This window comes from Lontra canadensis, unplaced genomic scaffold (genome assembly GCF_010015895.1).
Source record: "Lontra canadensis isolate GAN:19392208 unplaced genomic scaffold, GSC_riverotter_1.0 scaffold42, whole genome shotgun sequence".
In the NCBI taxonomy this organism is placed as follows: domain Eukaryota; kingdom Metazoa; phylum Chordata; class Mammalia; order Carnivora; family Mustelidae; genus Lontra; species Lontra canadensis.
Window position 1 is genome coordinate 7,073,877 of NW_022631036.1, and position 19,209 is coordinate 7,093,085.

Below are 19,209 nucleotides of genomic sequence, written 5' to 3' on the forward strand. Positions count from 1 at the left end.
CACCTATTCTTTTCTTCAATCTCCGGTTGAGTTTGCAGATACTCAGAATGATTTGATAGCTGTTTAGCTAAATTCCTGGGACCAGACGAAATGTAGGTCTCCTATTCCTCTGCATTTTGGACTCCTTCCCTATTCTCAATATTTCTTTTCTTTTTCTTTTTCTTTCTTTTTTTTTTTTTTTTGAAAATTTTATTTATTTATTTGATAGAGATCGCAAGTAGGCAGAGAGGCAGGCAGAGAGAGAGGGGGAAGCAGGCTCCCCACTGAGTGGAGAGCCTGATGCAGGGCTCGATCCCAGGACCCTGAAATCATGACCTGCGCTGAAGGCAGAGGCTTAACCCACTGAGCCACCCAGGTGCCCCTCTCAATATTTCTTAAAGGGAGTGAACAGTGTGTCATTTGTATTCTGTCTAGTGATGTAAAGAAGTATGTATGGATGTTCTTTTACCAATTCATCTTTACTAGTACCCTTTCTTTGAGTGGTTTTTAAAACTTCGATCATTTTTATTATTTTGGGATACTAAGAAAGTATAAAGGATAAAGAAGAAATACTATAGAGGGTATAAGTGTAGGAAGGCAGCTTCACTATGACCTTCATTATAACCTTGTATAGGGCCACCTAGGCAAATCTTGGATCCTGGGACCACAGCTCATCCGAGCGTTGAAGCACCTTGTGATTCTTCTGAAACACAGGGAGTGGGGAAGCCTTTAAGGAGTGGCTACAAGGCCATCTCCCACTTGACCCCGTATAACCCCCAAGATTCTGACATGGGACAGAATCTCAATTCCCTGATTATGATGAGGGGTGGGGCTTTCAAGCCCCACCCTCACCCCAAAGAGTAGAGCTGCAAAATACAAAACTGCTTAGCTGCAACATAGTTTGGATTCTTCACAACTTGTGTTGCCTTCATCTAGCCCTTTTTGTTTTGGTATTGTCCTTTTTGGTGTGTGGGACAAGGATTCAGGAAACTTAGTCTTTGGTTTACTCTTCTTTTCATTGTCTATAACTAGTAAACTATCAAAATATAAAGGTGGCTTGTTATATTTTTTTCTGGTCAAACTAGCCAGGCTTTGATTATGTTAGTTCACTTGTAAGTAAGCTTCATTTCTTTTTTAGTAACCATGAAAGGAAGTCACATGTGGTAGCTGTCAAAAAACCAAGCCTTTTTGAGGATGATGATATAATAGTAAACAGCCTCTAACAGCTATTGAGTTATGTGTACTGTTTTGTCTGTGTTTTACAGATGAGAAAACTGAGACTTTTTTTTTAAGATTTTATTTATTTATTTGACAGAGAAATCAAAAGTAGGCAGAGAGGCAGGCAGAGAGAAGGGGAAGCAGGCTCCCTGCTGAGCAGAGAGCCCGATGTGGGGCTCAATTCCAGTACCCTGAGATCATGACCTGAGCCAAAGACGGAGGCTTAACCCACTGAGCCACCCAGGCACTCCATGAGAATACTGAGTCTTTAAGATCAAGTACTTTCCCAAGGTCACATAGCTAGTATAAATACTAAAGACAATGTTGTAACCCTAGGACCCCGATTCCTAAGCCCAGTCTCTTAAAATCATACTGTCCTGCATATATGGATATTTGAGATATACATATACACACATAAACACACATAGGTGTGTATGTTTTGTTTGTACATTTATGTGTGTGTATTTTTACAAATCAGTATTGTATTGTGCCTTTATATCATATGTTAGTGGTAATTTATCAGTCTTGAATAAACAAAACTTAGTTTAATATAAGGATCTGTCACTATATGATTCATATTTATGTAAAACAAATCAATAACTCATTAACTTGATTTAAAAATCAATGAATCTGCATTAGTTTGGGGGGCTTAGGATGTCAGTGGTACAGGATGGATTTCCTTTTTTTTTTTTTTTAAGATTTTATGTATTTATTTGACAGACAGAGATCACAAATAGGCAGGGAGGCAGAGAGAAAGGGGGAAGCAGGCTCCATGCTGAGCAGAGAGCCTGATGCAGGGCTCGATCCCATGACCCTGAGACATGACCCGAGCTGAAGGCAGAGGCTTTAACCCACTGAGCCACCCAGGTGCCCCCAGGGTGGATTTCTTACCTGGTAGTGAGAGATGGTGCAACACAGAAAGCAGAATACCTCTTAAGTAGACACTTTAGAAATTCACTAATAATATAATAACTTATTGATAAATGCTATTCTAAGCACTTTATTTGTATAAACTTATTTAGTCCTCAAAGCAGCCCTACATTATTATATTATTATTATTATTATTGAATAACTTTTAGGTTTTTCACATAATAACCCTCTCAGATTTCCTTCTCGTCATACTCAACATCCTCAGTTCCATTACCCATAAGACATGATTTGAATTTCCCCTCTTCATCATGTTATACTTTGTTGTGCTCCCTTTTAAGAATCTGTACTCCAGATGTGGTATGACATTTGAAAAACAAAGTGAGAATATCTCCTCTAGTTCTGCATATTATAGTTTTATTATTGCAACTTAAGCCTACCTAAGCTTACTATACTAAAATAATAGTGCAGTTAAAAATCTCTGAGCCCTTTAAACACATCCTACAGTTGAGTCTTTTCTCTCTTAAGCTATTCTTATGTAGTTGTTTTGAAATCCACTTTGGAATCTTAATATTTATCCCTCTTAAATTTCTTCTTGTTAAATATCAGGTCTTTTGGATGCTTCATTTGTTAACCAATGATTTTGCTGTCTTTGGAAGCTTCATGTCACCTGTAGAGGTGAAGGGCATGCCCAAGTATCTTCATTTTGGCCTTACAGCTTACTCTAGAAGCCTTCCTCCAGGTAGACCTCATTCCGTTAAGTAGTATGCACTAGTGTTGCTGATTTAGCTAACTGAACTACCTTATATTTTTTAATTTTACTGTCAAGAAAATCATGAGAGTCATTGTAAAATTCTTTACAGACATCATGTGTATTTTCTTGATCTCCGACTCTTCTAAATACATCAAATAAAGAAACAAGATTAGTCTGTAACACATGTCTTATTATTAACTCCATCTATCCTAGTCCTAGAGGTCACTATATCCTCTTCTAGGTATTCACATATCAAACAGTTATTTTAAAATGTTATCTGAACTTAATATTAACCTTACCAAAATGTTTGTAGAATTTATGATCTTATTTTTGAAAACAGTCTCCAGTCTTGCGGTCCTGGCAGTGATTCAGGGATTTCATTTACAGATTCTTTTATGTATCTTGGAACATTATTACTTAGTCTACAAGATATGTGATCTTATAAAGTAGCTTAGGTGTCTTTTTAAACTTAGTCTTTAAAGACTATCTTTTAAAAGCAGTTTTAGATTCACAGCAGAATTGAGAGGAATGTACAGAGATTTCCCATATATACCCTGCCCCAGCATATGCGTACTATCCCCCATTATCAACATCCCCACCAAAGTGGACATTTGTTACCTACCTACACTGACACATCATTATCACCCAAAGTCCATAATTTACCTTAGGGAGCACTCTTGGTGTTGTACGTTCATGGATTTGGACAAATGTATAATGGCACATATCTATCATTATAGTATCACACAGAGTAATTTCACTGCCCTAAAAAATCCTACGTGCTTCACCTATTCATCCCTCCCTTCTTTCTAACCTCTAGCAGTCATTGATCTTTTTATCATCTCCATAGTTTTGCCCTTTCCAGAATGTCATATAATTGGAATTATGCAGTATGGGGCCCTTTCAGATTGGCTTCTTTCACTTGGCAATATGCATTTAGGTTTTCTTTTGTTTTTTTTTATGGCTTGATAGGAAGCATTTCTTTGGGCACTGAATAATATCCCATTGTTTGATGTACCACAGTTTATCCATTCACAAACTGAAGGACATCCTGGTTGTTTCCAAGTGTTAGCACTTATGAATAAAGCTGCCGTTAGCATACATGTACAGTTTTCGTGTGGACATAAGTTATCAGTTCATTTGAATAAACAACAAAGAGGGCAGTGGCTGGATTGTATGTTAAGAGTATGTTTAGTTTTATAAGAAGCCATCGAAGTGTCTTCTAAAGTAGCTGTACCATTTTGCATTCCCACAAGCCATAATGATAGTTCCTATTGCCCCGTATTCTCTTCAGGAATTCGTATCCACAGTGTTATGGATTTTGATCATTCTAATAGGTGTGAAGTAGAATCTCATTCTTGTTTTAATATGCAGTTCTCTCTAACATCTTTTCTTATGCTTCTTGCCATCTGTTTATCTTCTCTGGTTAGATGTTTTTTAATCAGGCTTGAATATACAAAACTTAGTTTAATATAAGTGTCTGTCACTATATGATTGCTATTTAATCAGATTGTTCTTTTTTTTAAAGATTTTATTTATTTAACAGAGAGAGACAGCTAGAGAGGGAACACAAGCAATGGGAGTGGGAGAGAGAGAAGCAGGCATCTTGTAGAGCAAGGAGCCCGACATGGGGCTCAATCCCAGAACCCTGGGATCATGACCTGAGCTGAAGGCAGACACTTAATGACTGAGCCACCCAGGTGCCCCAGGTTGTTCATTTTTATATTGTTGAATTTTGAGTAATTTTTTCTGAATAACAGTTCTTTTTCTAAAAATTCTTTATTTAGGGGCGCCTGGGTGGCTCAGTGGTTAAAGCCTCTGCCTTCGGCTCGGGTCGTGGTCCCAGGGTCCTGGGATCGAGCCTCACGTCGGGCTCTCTGCTCGGCGGGGAGCCTGCCTCCTCCTCCTCTCTCTATCTGCCTGCCTCTCTGCCTACTTGTGATCTGTCAAATAAATAAAAATCTTTAAAAAAAAATTCTTTATTTAAATTCGATTTAGGTTAACATATACTGTATTATTCATTTCAGAGGTAGAATTTAGTGATTCATCAGATGCATATAACACCCAGTGCTCATTACATCAACTTCCCTCCTTAAGGCCCATCACGCAATTACCCCTTCCCTTCAACTAGCTCCCCTTCAGCGACCCTCATTTTGTTTCCTAGAGTTCACCGTCTCTTATGGTTTGCCCCTCTATTTTCATATTATTTTATTTTTCATTCCCTTCCCCTATGTTCATCTGTTTTGTTTCTTAAATTCTGCATACAAGTGAAACCTCTGACTGACTTATTTTGCTTAGCATAATACCCTCTAGTTCCATCCACATCATTGCAAAGGACAAAATTTCATTCTTTTTGAGTACTGTTCCATTATATATATATATATATACCACATCTTCTGTATCCATTGAATAAGAGTTCTTTATCAGATGTGTCTTTTGAAAATATTTCCTCCCAAGGCATGTTTTGTCCTCTTGTTCTCTTGACATTGTCTTTCTCAGAGCAGAAGTTTTTTGTTTTAATGACATTTTTTTGGGGGGAGCCATTATTCAGCCTACCACAATTCCTGTTCTTTCCTTTTCTTCTTTTTTTCTCTCATCTCTTTTCTTCTATTTTTTATTCTTTTTCATCTTCAGATGTATGAGGTGACAAAAAGATTGGTTGGCTATAATCTGAAGTTATGTTGAAGAGTTGAATAGATAATGTCTAGATGAGTAAGTGAGCCTAACTGCCCTCATTATAGAGCATCAGATTGTGTTCACATGAATTTTTTGTTTGTCGTTGAATTTGTTGATAGTAATACTTTTGTTAAATTCAGCACCCTTTATTAAAGTAATTACTAAGTCTTTGGGTAAAGTGTGTGAGTTAATATGAAATTTCTTTCCAAGTAAAGCGTCTTTTGGCAGGCATTGATGTTATTATTGAGGAAATAGCCAAAGAATTTTTAGCATTCTTTCAAAACTCATTTTCCTTTAGGCAAAATTTTTTTCACATTTCCATTTTGTTTCAGTGGTAACTCAGACTTGAATTTAATGAAGGGAAACAGAAGAGTTGGTAGAGTTCCAGTCCAAAAGTCCATTGTCAGGGACATTTGTGGTTTGGGGCATATCACTTTTGTGGCCATTGGGCCTTTGGGCCTTTGTTTCCTTGTATCTATAAAATAGGAATTGAATTATATGATTGTTAATTATGTGATTGCTAAAAGTCTCGGTCTAGTATTTAGTGTAAAGTATTTAAAAACCAACAAACAGGCCAATAAACAACAAATTTCATTTATTTTGTACTATTTGAAAAGGGGAGTCATACAGGCAAGATTATTTTGAAGTAACTGTGCTTTTTCTTTTTCTGCAGATGGACCACACATCCCCGACCTACATGCTTGCTAACTTAACCCATTTGCATTCTGAACAACTTCTGCAGGGCTTGAATCTTCTTCGTCAACATCACGAGCTCTGTGACATCATTCTTCGTGTTGGTGATGTTAAAATCCATGCTCACAAAGTGGTACTTGCCAGCATCAGTCCATATTTCAAAGCTATGTTCACTGGAAACCTTTCTGAAAAAGAGAACAGTGAGGTTGAGTTTCAGTGCATTGATGAAACTGCTCTCCAGGCCATTGTGGAGTATGCCTATACAGGAACTGTTTTTATTTCACAGGACACAGTTGAATCTCTCCTTCCAGCAGCAAACCTACTCCAGATAAAACTTGTCCTGAAGGAATGTTGTGCATTTCTTGAAAGCCAGCTTGATCCTGGTAATTGTATCGGAATTTCTCGTTTTGCAGAGACATACGGTTGTCATGACCTTTATTTGGCAGCTACTAAATACATATGCCAGAATTTTGAAGCTGTTTGCCAGACTGAAGAGTTTTTTGAACTTACACATGCTGATTTGGATGAAATTGTTTCCAATGACTGTTTGAATGTAGCTACCGAAGAGACTGTTTTTTATGCACTTGAGTCTTGGATCAAGTACGATGTACAAGAACGTCAGAAATACTTAGCACAGCTACTTAATAGTGTGAGATTACCATTGCTGAGTGTTAAGTTTCTCACTAGACTTTATGAAGCAAATCATCTTATTCGTGATGATCGCACTTGTAAACATCTTTTGAATGAAGCCCTAAAGTACCACTTTATGCCTGAACATAGACTCTCTCATCAGACTGTCCTGATGACACGACCTCGCTGTGCTCCCAAAGTACTTTGTGCCGTAGGAGGAAAATCTGGACTATTTGCCTGTTTGGATAGGTAAATAGAAGGCTTTCTTAAAGGAGTGGTGCTAAAAGATTTTATACTTTTTAAGTGTGCTAATTTTCTCTATTTCTTAAATAATTTGATTTTATTATTTACTTTCTTTATTTACTTTTTTGTTTGTTTCTTTCTTTTATTCTTCCCAAAACACTTACCTGGTTGTTTTAATCACATTGTCATCCATTCCTTTCAACACTCTCAGTTATTAACAACCTTCCCCCAGGTCCCCCATGCACAAACTATGAATTTTTGTTACTTCTCTACCATTTTATGTCTTTTTTTCTTTTAATTTGTGAAACTGTTTACATTATTATTTGACCAGCTCAGTAGAGATTTATTATTGCTAACTATAAACAGAAGATACCAAAAAGGAGAGCTTGGAATCGTTGATGAGGGCAGACTGGGGACAGAAGTGGTTTGAATGAATACCATCAAGTAGAAGAATCACCAAAGAAATAAGAAAAAGTAGGATACTGAATACAAATCATGGACATACATATTTATTTTCTTCAGTATAAACATTTTTTAATGACAGTAGTAAAGAGTTCTCTCTTTTCTAATAATCTGCAGTAGGAGTTATCAGACTTTTTCTGTATAGAGCCAGATAGTAAATATTTTAGACTTTGTGGCCATATGGTTCTCTTATGACTACTCAGCTCTACCGTTGTAGTGTGACAGCAGCCATAGACAATATGTAAAAAAATGAGATGACTGGATTCCAACAAAACTTTATTTACAGAAGTCCCTAATGGACTGAATTTGGTTCTTAGCCATAGTTTGCCAGTCTCTGATTTGCAGCATTATACAAGTAACTTTTATATGTTGAAAAGATAGCTGGATGTTACCTTTGCTTTACCCTTGAATGGGAATGCTTCATGAAAACTTCCATGTTTGATAAGTTTATTTAATACTGTGATTTCTTTCTGGCAATTTTCAAAAATTTAGTAGATTGCTTTTACCCCCTCCAATGGTAGAAAGGTATTGATGTTCTAGCAGTGTCAATTGATATATCTGTATCTTTTAGAAAGTCTCAGTTACATTTTAATTGTCTAAATTAAACTAATTACATAGTCTGAACCTAGTATCATTGAGACCAGTCTATAGGTAGAATATTAGTTATGGTAACTACAAAAATTGATTGTTCTTATTTTTAAGGGCACTAATTATTGGCATAAAGTAAAGCATATTAGTAAAATGTCATGAGAAAAATTCCAAATGTGAATTTACATGGTAAAAATTCTTGACCAGTTGCCTCTTGGTCTCAAGTATTAAAAATAACATACATAAATTATTAAAAAGTTATAAGAACTGTTCATATGTTGAGATCCAGTAATCTTTCATCTAACATCTGTTATAAGGAAAAAAAAAAAAATTTTTAAGTAGACTCCATACCCAGCGTGGAACCCAGTTCTGGACTTGAACTCATGACCTTGAGATCAAGACTGTACTGAGATCAAAAGTCAGATGCTTAACTGACTGAACCACCCACTCCAGGAAAAAAAAAAAAATTTAACGTCAATTGCCGTTTATTATATTTATAACAAATGGCCACAAAGCCATTTATTGCAGTATTATTTATAACTATGGAAAAATTGGAATCAATCTAAGAAATTATTCAGTTTGACTCTATAAAAAATATTTAACACCTGTGCATCAGACACACTATGCTGGATAATGGGTCTTTAACAAATTTATAACTTAGTTAAGGAGGCAGATATTTAAATAGATAATTATAATATGTGGTATTAATGCAGTGATAAAGCTAATACCATGGAAGTATTAAGGAAAGGCATTTATCCCATTTGGGAGATTTAAGGAAGATATTGTTAACACCCAAGCTGAGTGTTGAAGGCTAAGCAAGACCCAAGCAAAAGGTCACAGGAAGTGCACAAAGACACAATGGAATGATACAGTATAGGATGTGCAGAAGAGTAAAAACTGTTTGGTATTCCAGAGTATAAAGTTCAAAGATCAAGGGCTCCTGTTTGGCTCGGTTGGTGGAACATGCGACTCTTGATCTCAGGGTTGTAAGTTTGAGCCCCATGTTGGGTATAGAGATTACATAAAATAAAATCTTAAGGGAAGAAAAGGGAAAAGCAAGTTAAAAATAAAATAAGGTTCAAAGATCTAAACAGTAAGGGGTAGGCTGTTATCAGTATGGGCCAAGTTAAAGGTATCCCGTGCCATGATGAAGAGGATTTTTCTTACGTGGGTCCAAAAACAATTTTAAGGAGGATAGTGAAATGATCACATTCATATATTAGATCATCCTTGGCTGCCTTATGGAGAAAGATTGAGGGGCCAGAATTAGTATCTGAGTCATTAGGAAAGAGACTATTATAAAAGTACAGGCCAGAGATTCTGAGGTCCAAAGAGGAAGTAGCAAAGATAGAGAAGGGGGTATTAATTTAAGAAATGTTTTAAGAGAGCAAATGGACAGGAATTAGTGAATGGACATGGGGGGATGGTGAGAGGGAAGAATCAAAAATGAGTTAGATTTCTTGGTTAGATACTGGATGAATCTTATATACCGTGAGAGAGAATATAGGAGGAGGAGCCATTTTAAAGAGGAAAGTAGTGTGTTCTGTTTTGGAAATACTGAGTTTGAAATGCCTATTAAATATCCGAGTGAAGGATGACTCACTAGCCGGAAATGATTGCAAAATCTCAACGAATAGATCAAAGCTGGGTATTTGGAACTTATTGGCATGTAATATCATTTGGAGGTATAAATTTAAAACCATGAAGTCTTCTGGACTTCTTGACTGGTTTAAATGTCCCTTCTTTCTACCCACTGAGAACATATAGAAAGGAAAAAAAGATTGGTTCATAAATGAACCTGTGGGGAACATTAATGTTCAAGAAGAAGGCTGTAAGAACAATCTTAGAAGTAGGAGAATCAAGAGAGAATAGTGTCATGAAAGCCAAGCAATTTAAATGTGTCAAGAAGGAAGAAGTGTGATTAACAATGTAAAATGCTAAGGAATGTTCCAGAAAGATAAAGATAGAAGAGTGGCTCTTGAATTTGGCTATATGGAGATCATTAATGACTTTTGGCGAAGTAATATCAGCAGAATTTTAGGAATGCTGTGGATATATTAGAGCAGATTGAGATGGGTATAAAAAGTAAGGAAATAAACTGTGAAGACTTCTAAGAATCTTGGCTGAGATGAGGAGAGAGGTAAGGCAAAATGATAGTTTTTGTTTATTTTGTTCTTGAAGAGAAGTTTTTGTTTATTTTGTTCTTGAAGAGAGAGAGACAGGAGTATGTTTATTATCAGATGCTGGTAAAGAAGAATAAGGTAAAGGTACAGGATAGAGGAATGGTCATTGATACAGCAAGATTTTAGAAGAAATTGTAAGGGGTTGGTATCAAAAGTAGAGGTAGAAGCATTTTTTTGTTTGTTTGTTTTTAAAGATTTTATTTACTTATTTGTCAGAGAGAAAGAATGCACAAGCACGGGGAACAGCAGGTAGAAGGAGAAGCAGGCTTCCTGCTGAGCAAGGAGCTAGAAGTGGGACTTGATCCCAAGACCCTGGGATCATGACCTGAGCCAAAGGCAGAATGCTTAACCAGTGGAGCCACCCAGGTGCCCCAAAGGTGGGAGGTTTTACATATGAGGAAGAGGGACTCTTTATGTCCCAAAACCAGAATATGAGGATAGGTTTGCTGGCGTGGGGAGGGGTGGGAGAAAGAGTTCAAGATAGATACTATCCAATAGCCTCACTTTTCCCTTTAGAAAAGGAAGGAGGTATGCAAAAGAGGGAAGTGGGGATTGGGTAGGTGGCTTAAGGAATCTCAGGAAGCTCTGAATATTGTTTCTGTTTACACATAGGGAGTCATAAGGATGACAGTACATTCGAAGTGATTTTGAATAATTATGCAAATACACTTAATGTTAAGTGGACTTTGAGCCACACCACACAGGACACCACTCACCTCAGTGCTCTGAGTCACAGGTCAAATTCCAAGAAAAATAATTATCCATTTGCCTTCAAAAACCATAAGGACTAGAACCTTTATATCTTGTATCTTGGTTTACCTAAATCACCTCTGAAAATCCATTATCATAGCTGAACTCTTATCATTGAGAGGTTTTTTTCTCATACCAATCAGTTCTCCATTTCTCCAACACTAAATGCATGTCCAGTAATCTGACAGTATCCAGAGTTAGCTCAGACCCCACTGCTTAAGGGCTTAGTCCCAGAAGACTATCCCGACTTAAGATGCTGTCCACAAATGGGGTACTCACATTACCTGCATTTCTGTCTAGAAGAGTGAAAGTTCAGGGGTTCCCACAATAGCCCCTGCTCAAGTTTGCTAGAATGACTCATAGGACTCAGGAAAGTGCTTTACCTACCAGTCTGTTACAAAGGATACAACTGAGGAACAATCAAATGGAAGAGCAGGGTGTGGGGAGGAAAGGGACAGAGCTTCCATGCCCTCTCTGGTATGCCACCCACTCCTAGCATCTCAGTGTGTTACCAGCCTAGAAGCTCTCTAAACCCCATTGTTTAGGGAGGGAGTTTTACGGCGATTTCATTGTGAGGGTATGATTGATTAAATCATTGGCCATTGGTGATTGAGCTCAACCTCAGACTGTTAATCACATTATTGCCACCTCTGGTTTCTGGCCCCCATGCTGAAGCTATCTAGGTGGCCACTTGTAGTCACTTCAGTAGCATAAACTGAAGTGTAATTGAAAAGAGATCATTATAAATAACATAAGATATTCCTATCACTCAGGAAATTTCCAAGAAGTTTAGGAGCTCTGTGCTAGGAACCTGGGACATAACCCAAATGTATTGTTTTTTTATTACACTGTTATTGTATGGTCCTATATATCATCTAATTTAACTTAATCACCCAGTCCTTTTTTTTTTTTTGACTCCTCAAATCTGTCTGCCATATCTTGTAGAATTTATATTCAATCATTTTAAAAAATCCCCTTTATTTTTAACTAGTTGGTCTAATGAAATATGACTGATGTTTAAAGATACTGTTTTTGCCAAATCCCTCTCAAACCTGTTTTATTTTGTTTTGTTTCTCCATACCTCATGTATCACAGGTCCTAAAGGTTGGTAAGTGTTTTCTTTGTTCCTCATATCTACTTCCTAGATTTTTTTTATCTCCCCTTTCTCCAAAATCTCAATTCATTCCAAGCACTTGCCTTCAGGCTGTATCATTTGATACACCTTCATGTTGCCAACATCTGCAACCCCTTTAGTAACTTTATTCACTGAAGATTTTTATAACTGGCTTACTGTCTTTCTCATCATTCTGTATAGAGTCATTCTTTCTGATTTCAACATCCCCATAGTATGATCCACAGTTATACAACAACTTTGCCTCTCTTCTTGATCTCACTTCTAACAGTCTTTTTTGCCTTACCTCAGGCACTATTCTCATGATTTATTCTCATGATTATACTACAATTTTGCCATTACCAGTGACTTCAAACTTCAGAAATCTTGGTTACATACATTCTGTTCTCTGACTACCATGTCCTTTCTTGTGAGCTTATTTATTTCAGTACATCTGCAGTCATTCTTTGTTCCCTTCAAGATTTTTAATGCTTTGGCCCTATATTCAGAAAACTTAACTGCTCACTGATTACTACATGTCCTCACTTTCACTCCTTACTCAGCTTAGATTCCAGGAACATCACTGTTATCATTCCATTGAATAAATATACTCATGCCTCCCTTGCCCTTCTTCAGTCATACTCTTCTACTTAGAATCCGTTCTCCACTTACGCCATGGCTGCACCTGAGCAGCAATATGTGGCTAGAGAAACGCACATACCCATCTTAAGTGATCTCATTTAAGACACCTAGCACTGTTGGCAACCCCTTCCTACTTCCCTAAGTAATTTACTCTCCACTTCCTTGGAGGACTGTTTTATACCTTTTCTTTCCATAAGGACATCCAACCCCGTCCAACCCTCACCTTTCAGCTCTCAGCTAATGGCTATCTCTTACTCTCTCAGAATATAGAAGCAAAACGAGGAGTACTATCTTGTCTTCTGATCTCCAAATCCACCAAGTTATTTGATATGAGACCAGTCCCTCCCTTTCTCTACTTACTAGCTTCCATTTCCTCTCCTCTGCACAAGGGCTCTGCTCTTGAATTTATCGCGTATCTCTCTTACATCACCTTCCCCCACTGTACTACATCATTGCCATTAGCATGCAAACATGTTCTGGTTTAGGCTCCCAGATTAAACCAATCTTCCCTGGAGGCTGTGGTCTTTCTCTGCTTATCCTTATATCTGTCTCATCTGTTTTAATCCTTAAAGTCCTTGGAATAGTCGATATCCACTGTTTTCCCTCATCTCCTATTCTTTCTTGAACCACTCCAGTCAAGATTTGTCCCCACCACCTCACTCAAACTGCTTTCATGAAGGTCAAATAATTCCCTGATGTATCATTTTCATCAGAACAAATTCACGTTTTAAAACAAGCAGTATAATAAAACTGATATAGGCACTCAGTAACTACTGAATGAATGAATGTTCTTTAATCATACTGGATAGAGAATATATATTTTATGTTATTGCACAACTGAGTTTGGAGACATTGAAATGAAGTATGAATACTTTCAAGAAACCATATATAGTTTGCATGCAAGGCATAAAGAAAAAAATCCAATTACTTATCAACCAGCTTAAAAAGTAAACAATACCTTTAAATTCCCTTGTGTCCCTCCTTGATGCATCTCCTTTCCTCCCCTAGAAGTGACCACTATTCTGAATTTTCTGCATATTATTTCTTTGCTTTTCATTGTAATTTTGCCTCATATTTATGTGCCCCAATATAGCATTAGGTTTTACATTTTTTTATATAAATACAGTAATGCTACATAGATTCTTCAGGGATGTGTTTTCTTACTGAACAATAAATGCGTTTGTGAATTTTATCTGTGAGATTGCATGAAGCAACAGTTCATTTAGTTTCATTGGTATATGGTATTGTAGTATATGGGTATAATACTTTCTTTTTACAATGAATATGTTAATTATAAGAATTAATTAAAGTGTTACACACATACAGAAGAATGCACAAATCCCAAGTGTACAGGTCAGTGAATTATCACAAAGTGAATATTAACAAACCAGTTAAGTAGTAGTACATGACCAACACCCAGAAACCACTCTGGAGTTCCCTCCCTACCAAAGGTAACCACTATCTTCATTTCTAATCCAGAGATAAGAAATGTGTTTGGACTTGGTATAAATAAACTATACAGAATGTATTCTTTTGATTTGGGCCTCTTTCCCTTGGCATTATAGGTGTAAGATTCATTTCTGTTAAAGGAAAAAGATTCATTCCTGTTACATGTAGCTGTAATTTATTTTCATTGCTGTATTCTCTGATATGCCACATTTTATTTATTTATTTTATAGTTGATGAACCTTGGAACTCTTTCCAGTTTTTGACTGTTACAAATAACGCTGTTGTGAACATCATGCATAAACACGTGTGCTTTTCCTTTAGATATATATCTAGGAATGGAATTGCTCAGTTTAGGGTGATATACCACATCTTATTTATCCATTCTCCTTTTGATGGGTGATTGTGCTGTGCTGCTATAAACATTTCTGTATGTATGTCCTGGTGCAAAACTGACTATAACGGGCATTCAGTAGTGTAGATACACATGAATGAAATTGCTGAATCAGAACATTTGTGTACCTTCAGTTTTACCAGATTATGTAAAATTGTTTTCCAGCGTAGTTTGTACCAGTTTACGCTCCCACCAATAGAGTATGCGTTTCTTGCTCACATTCTTGCCAACAGCTGTTACCATCTGACTTTAAATTTTTGCCAGTCTAGAAAGTATATTATGGCTTCTTGTGGTTTTAATTGGCATGTCACTGATTACTAAGGAGATTAAACATTTTTGTTTGGGGCCATTTTGATTTTTAAATTTTAATTTTTTCTGCTTATTCTTCAGTGTGGAGATGTACTTTCCTCAGAATGACTCTTGGATTGGTTTGGCACCCCTAAACATTCCTCGCTATGAATTTGGAATATGTGTTTTAGACCAAAAAGTGTATGTTATAGGTGGTATTGAAACTAACGTGCGTCCTGGCATCACTATCAGAAAACATGAAAATTCAGTAGAATGCTGGAATCCTGATACAAATACCTGGACTTCTCTTGAGAGAATGAATGAAAGCCGAAGTACCCTTGGAGTAGTAGTACTTGCAGGAGAACTTTATGCTTTAGGTGGTTATGATGGACAATCTTATTTACAATCTGTAGAGAAGTATATTCCTAAAATAAGAAAATGGCAACCTGTGGCACCAATGACTACAACAAGAAGCTGTTTTGCTGCAGCCATGTTGGATGGAATGATATATGCCATTGGTGGGTATGGTCCTGCCCACATGAACAGGTATTTAACTTAATGAAGTTGTATATGCTTGTAGATTTTTAAAGTCTCATTAACAATAATTCTTACACAACTGGTATGTGTGAATGAACTTCCCTTCTTAGTTTTTAAAGTAATATTGTTAGGCATTTGAAATTTAATCTGCTCTATGTGTATAATTGTAATTGTTTTATATGAGGATTTAATACATAGCTAAAAATAAGATTCCTCTTAACAAAATTTTAAATTCATTCATTTAATATAATTGGTTTAGATTTTAAAATTCAGAGATCTGATTATAAAATGAAGTTAGACAACTTTAGATTTTGGGTGGCGAATTTATATAAATATGGGTGTGTGTGTGTTTATAAATGGTCTGTCACTGCATTGCTTAGTAGACTAAAAAGTGAAAAATGTAATTCCTATATACTTATATATTATGCATCATAAACATAAAGCCTTACTTAAATATTCCTTTTTGGATTCTTATTCTATAATCATGCGTGTATCATTGTGTACCTGAGTTCTGCTGGAATGTGAATTTGAGGTTTCTGCATTTTGTAGCATTTTCTGAATAAAGGAGAAAAATATATGAGAAAAATAAAAACATAAAGTGATTGCTTATATGGAAAATTAATCATAATTCTGAGCCTTTGTTGAAATTGCTGTTCCAAAGATTTTCTCTAATAGTAACTAAAGTGATGTGTCTTTTATTGATTGTGAACATTTAATGGAAGATTATATTGTGATTTGTTAAGTGAGAAGGCAAGAGCACAATAGCATTTCATCTATAAATTTTTATTTCTCTATAAGCTAAAGTATTCCTCCTTTTTATTGCTCCTTAGTTGAGGGAAAAATATTTGGGGCAGAGCCATGCATTTTTATTCTTTGAAAATGTGCTGGCAGAAATTTATAAGAAAAAAATTGAGTATTTCTTTTGGGAGATAATGCTCTTGAAGTTTAAGTTCTTGCTAAAGTTTATCAACTCTTCTGGTCCAGTAATTTGGCTCTAATGGCTTTTATCCCAGTGTCCTTTCAGAAATATTTATAGTTTTGTCTATATTCTGGTCTAGTTTACAGTCTAGTCTCTGCTCTGAACTCCAGAATTATGGTACTGACTCTCAACTGCTTCAGGCTTTTTTGAGAAGTTAGGTTAGGACCAGAACAAGCTCAGCAAGCCTGCCTTTGTGCCCACTCGTGTCAAAACAGAGATATAAAGGCCCTCTGGGATTTTCTAGGGAAGCTTTTTTGGAAATTCTCATCTGCTTTGGATATCCATAATGCAGCTTGGAAATGCCAGGTGTTCTCTGGAATGCAGACTTGACTTAAACCCCTGAATTCTCCTAAATCACTCTGAGATTATTATGATTGGCCAGTTTGTGTTACGTAATCTGCAGTGTTTGCTTTACAGTAAACCACCACAACTTCTATAAGATAAAAAATTTCCTTTCCTTTACTTTTTTTCATCTTCCATTTTCCTTAGCTATGTAGAAGATCCTTACTGTCCTTGGAAAACATATTTAATTTGTGATTTTCAGAGTTCTTTCAGAACATGCATACTCATTTGACTTCATTCTTATATGAATCCTTTCAGGTTAAGTTATCCCCATTTTTTCAGGTGAGCAGAAGGGGCTTATCTAGGATTACACATACCCATAGTGTTAGGGCTAGGGTTCATTAAACTCTAAGTATACAGCATTAGTACTTGAACCCAGGTTTCCTGATTTCAGAAGCGTTATGCCCTTAATATACCCTGCTGCTTGTATGATATAACAGACTAGCATATGGGTATTATTGCTTGCAGTTTACTAAGGTAAGCTTTTATCTTGCGGTTTTACCAGCAAAATGTAAACATCTGGAACAAACTACTCTTGTTTTATATCTGTCTGTTGGAACTTCTAAAACTATGGTAGGTTTTAGTCTTTGGTAGGAAGAAATGGCACAAGGAATATGCAAATTAATTCTTTCTTTTGTGAATATTTGCAGTGTGGAGCGTTATGACCCAAGTAAGGACTCCTGGGAGATGGTTGCATCTATGGCAGATAAAAGGATTCACTTTGGTGTGGGTGTCATGCTAGGCTTTATTTTTGTGGTGGGTGGACATAATGGTGTCTCACATTTGTCAAGCATTGAAAGATATGACCCTCATCAGAATCAGTGGACTGTTTGTAGACCAATGAAAGAACCCAGAACAGGTAATAATAACTAAATAATATCTAAACATAGAGGATGATATTTCTTATAGTGATATTCTTGGAATAGTAGTACCATGGAATATAATAGAGTATTACTTGTCCAACAAAACAAAAAACTTTATTGTGCTACACTTGAGAGACAGCTGATTTGACAAAACTACACAGATTTCTATACTGTGATTTTAATATATCAGTGTGCATTTTATCATTTTCTTAAAGTTGGGAGAACACATTTTTAGAAATGGTGGGAATAGAATGTATCTTACAGAAGCTCTTCTGTCCATATAGCAAATGTCATCTTTTTATATGGTACACATTCACACAGAATCTGGATTGTTCTTTTTTTTTTTTTTTTGTACATCAGTCTGTAGTTTACCTTTCAAATACTCTCACATTCGGAGGGTGTTTGGAGATATAGGAAAGGTTGGATTTCAGGGTTCCCAGAGAAAAACAAAAACATCTTTGAAGAATAGAAATTATTACCTTTGAACCCAAACTCATAGCACATTATTTTAAGGGGAAGGTTTTAAGTTGATGGAAATGCTTTAGGGATATTTCTTGCATAAGAGGGAAAGTCGTAAAATAACAAGAATGTGAAAAAAACATTGGGTAGTCTTGTTCTCTTTAGAAGTGTGTATAACAGTATATACAGTACAATTTTTAAAAGCATAAGTTGTATGGTTCAAGATATGTTTCAGATTTTCAACATACTTAAAAACCTGATAAAGATGAATGATTTGTTGAAAGTTGAAAATATGAAAATAAACAAAAGTAAGCATATGGAAAGACATATACTACATTCTTGGTATTTTTCCGTGGTAGAGGAGAGGGAGAGTAGGATTGAGAAGGAGAGATGAAGGAAGACTTCAACTCTTGCTTTCATGTTAGGGGATTTTTTTCCCCCAGAAAGTATGTATGGTGATGTTGCTTGTTTAATTAACTGTAGATTATTGAAATGTATTTTAAGAAAACATTAAAATACAAATTTATTTTTAGGGAGAATTCAACTTCATGGTTAACATGTTTTTTCCTATTTTTACCCACTTTTCCTAGGGGTTGGTGCTGCAGTAGTTGATAACTACCTTTATGTAGTTGGTGGTCACTCAGGGTCTTCCTATCTGAATACCGTGCAGAAATATGACCCTATCTCAGATACGTGGCTGGATTCAGCTGGCATGATATACTGTCGCTGCAACTTCGGATTAACTGCACTTTGACAAGTGTGGACTGGTGGGAATCGTGTGGTGATGAACCTTGTGCCGCATGAAAGGATGCCCCATTTTCTGAAATCCAAAGCTACATTGCTTTCTTTTTAACTTGAAATGGCATGAAGACTCAAAGTTCTGTTGGGTACTTTGAATTGACAAGTAGCTTTGGTTGCTCTTGATTATACAGTGAATCAATAATCAAAAAAAAAAAAGGAAAGATCTTGCCAATTTAATTGTGCACTTTTCCCCCTAATACTGGCATAGAGTAGTTTTATGTTCATTAGTGTACATGTGGAGAAAATCTTGCTGCTTTAAAAAAAAATTAGCTCTCCTTCTTTCTTAATATATGCACCATGATTTACT

At 36.2% G+C, this 19,209-nt stretch overlaps 1 protein-coding gene across 2 annotated transcripts in view; it reads left to right on the forward strand.

The window, feature by feature from the left end:
• Positions 1-19,058, forward strand: part of KLHL28 (kelch like family member 28) — a 36,723-nt gene extending 17,665 nt beyond the window's left edge. For both annotated transcript variants that reach the window (XM_032871210.1, XM_032871211.1), the window contains exons 2-5: positions 6,165-7,063; positions 15,024-15,467; positions 17,430-17,638; positions 18,692-19,058. In XM_032871210.1, the coding sequence (XP_032727101.1) occupies positions 6,165-7,063; positions 15,024-15,467; positions 17,430-17,638; positions 18,692-18,855 (1,716 nt within the window). In that variant the 3' untranslated portion in view covers positions 18,856-19,058. The remainder of the gene's footprint in view (positions 1-6,164; positions 7,064-15,023; positions 15,468-17,429; positions 17,639-18,691) is intronic.
• Positions 19,059-19,209: the final 151 nt, after the last annotated feature.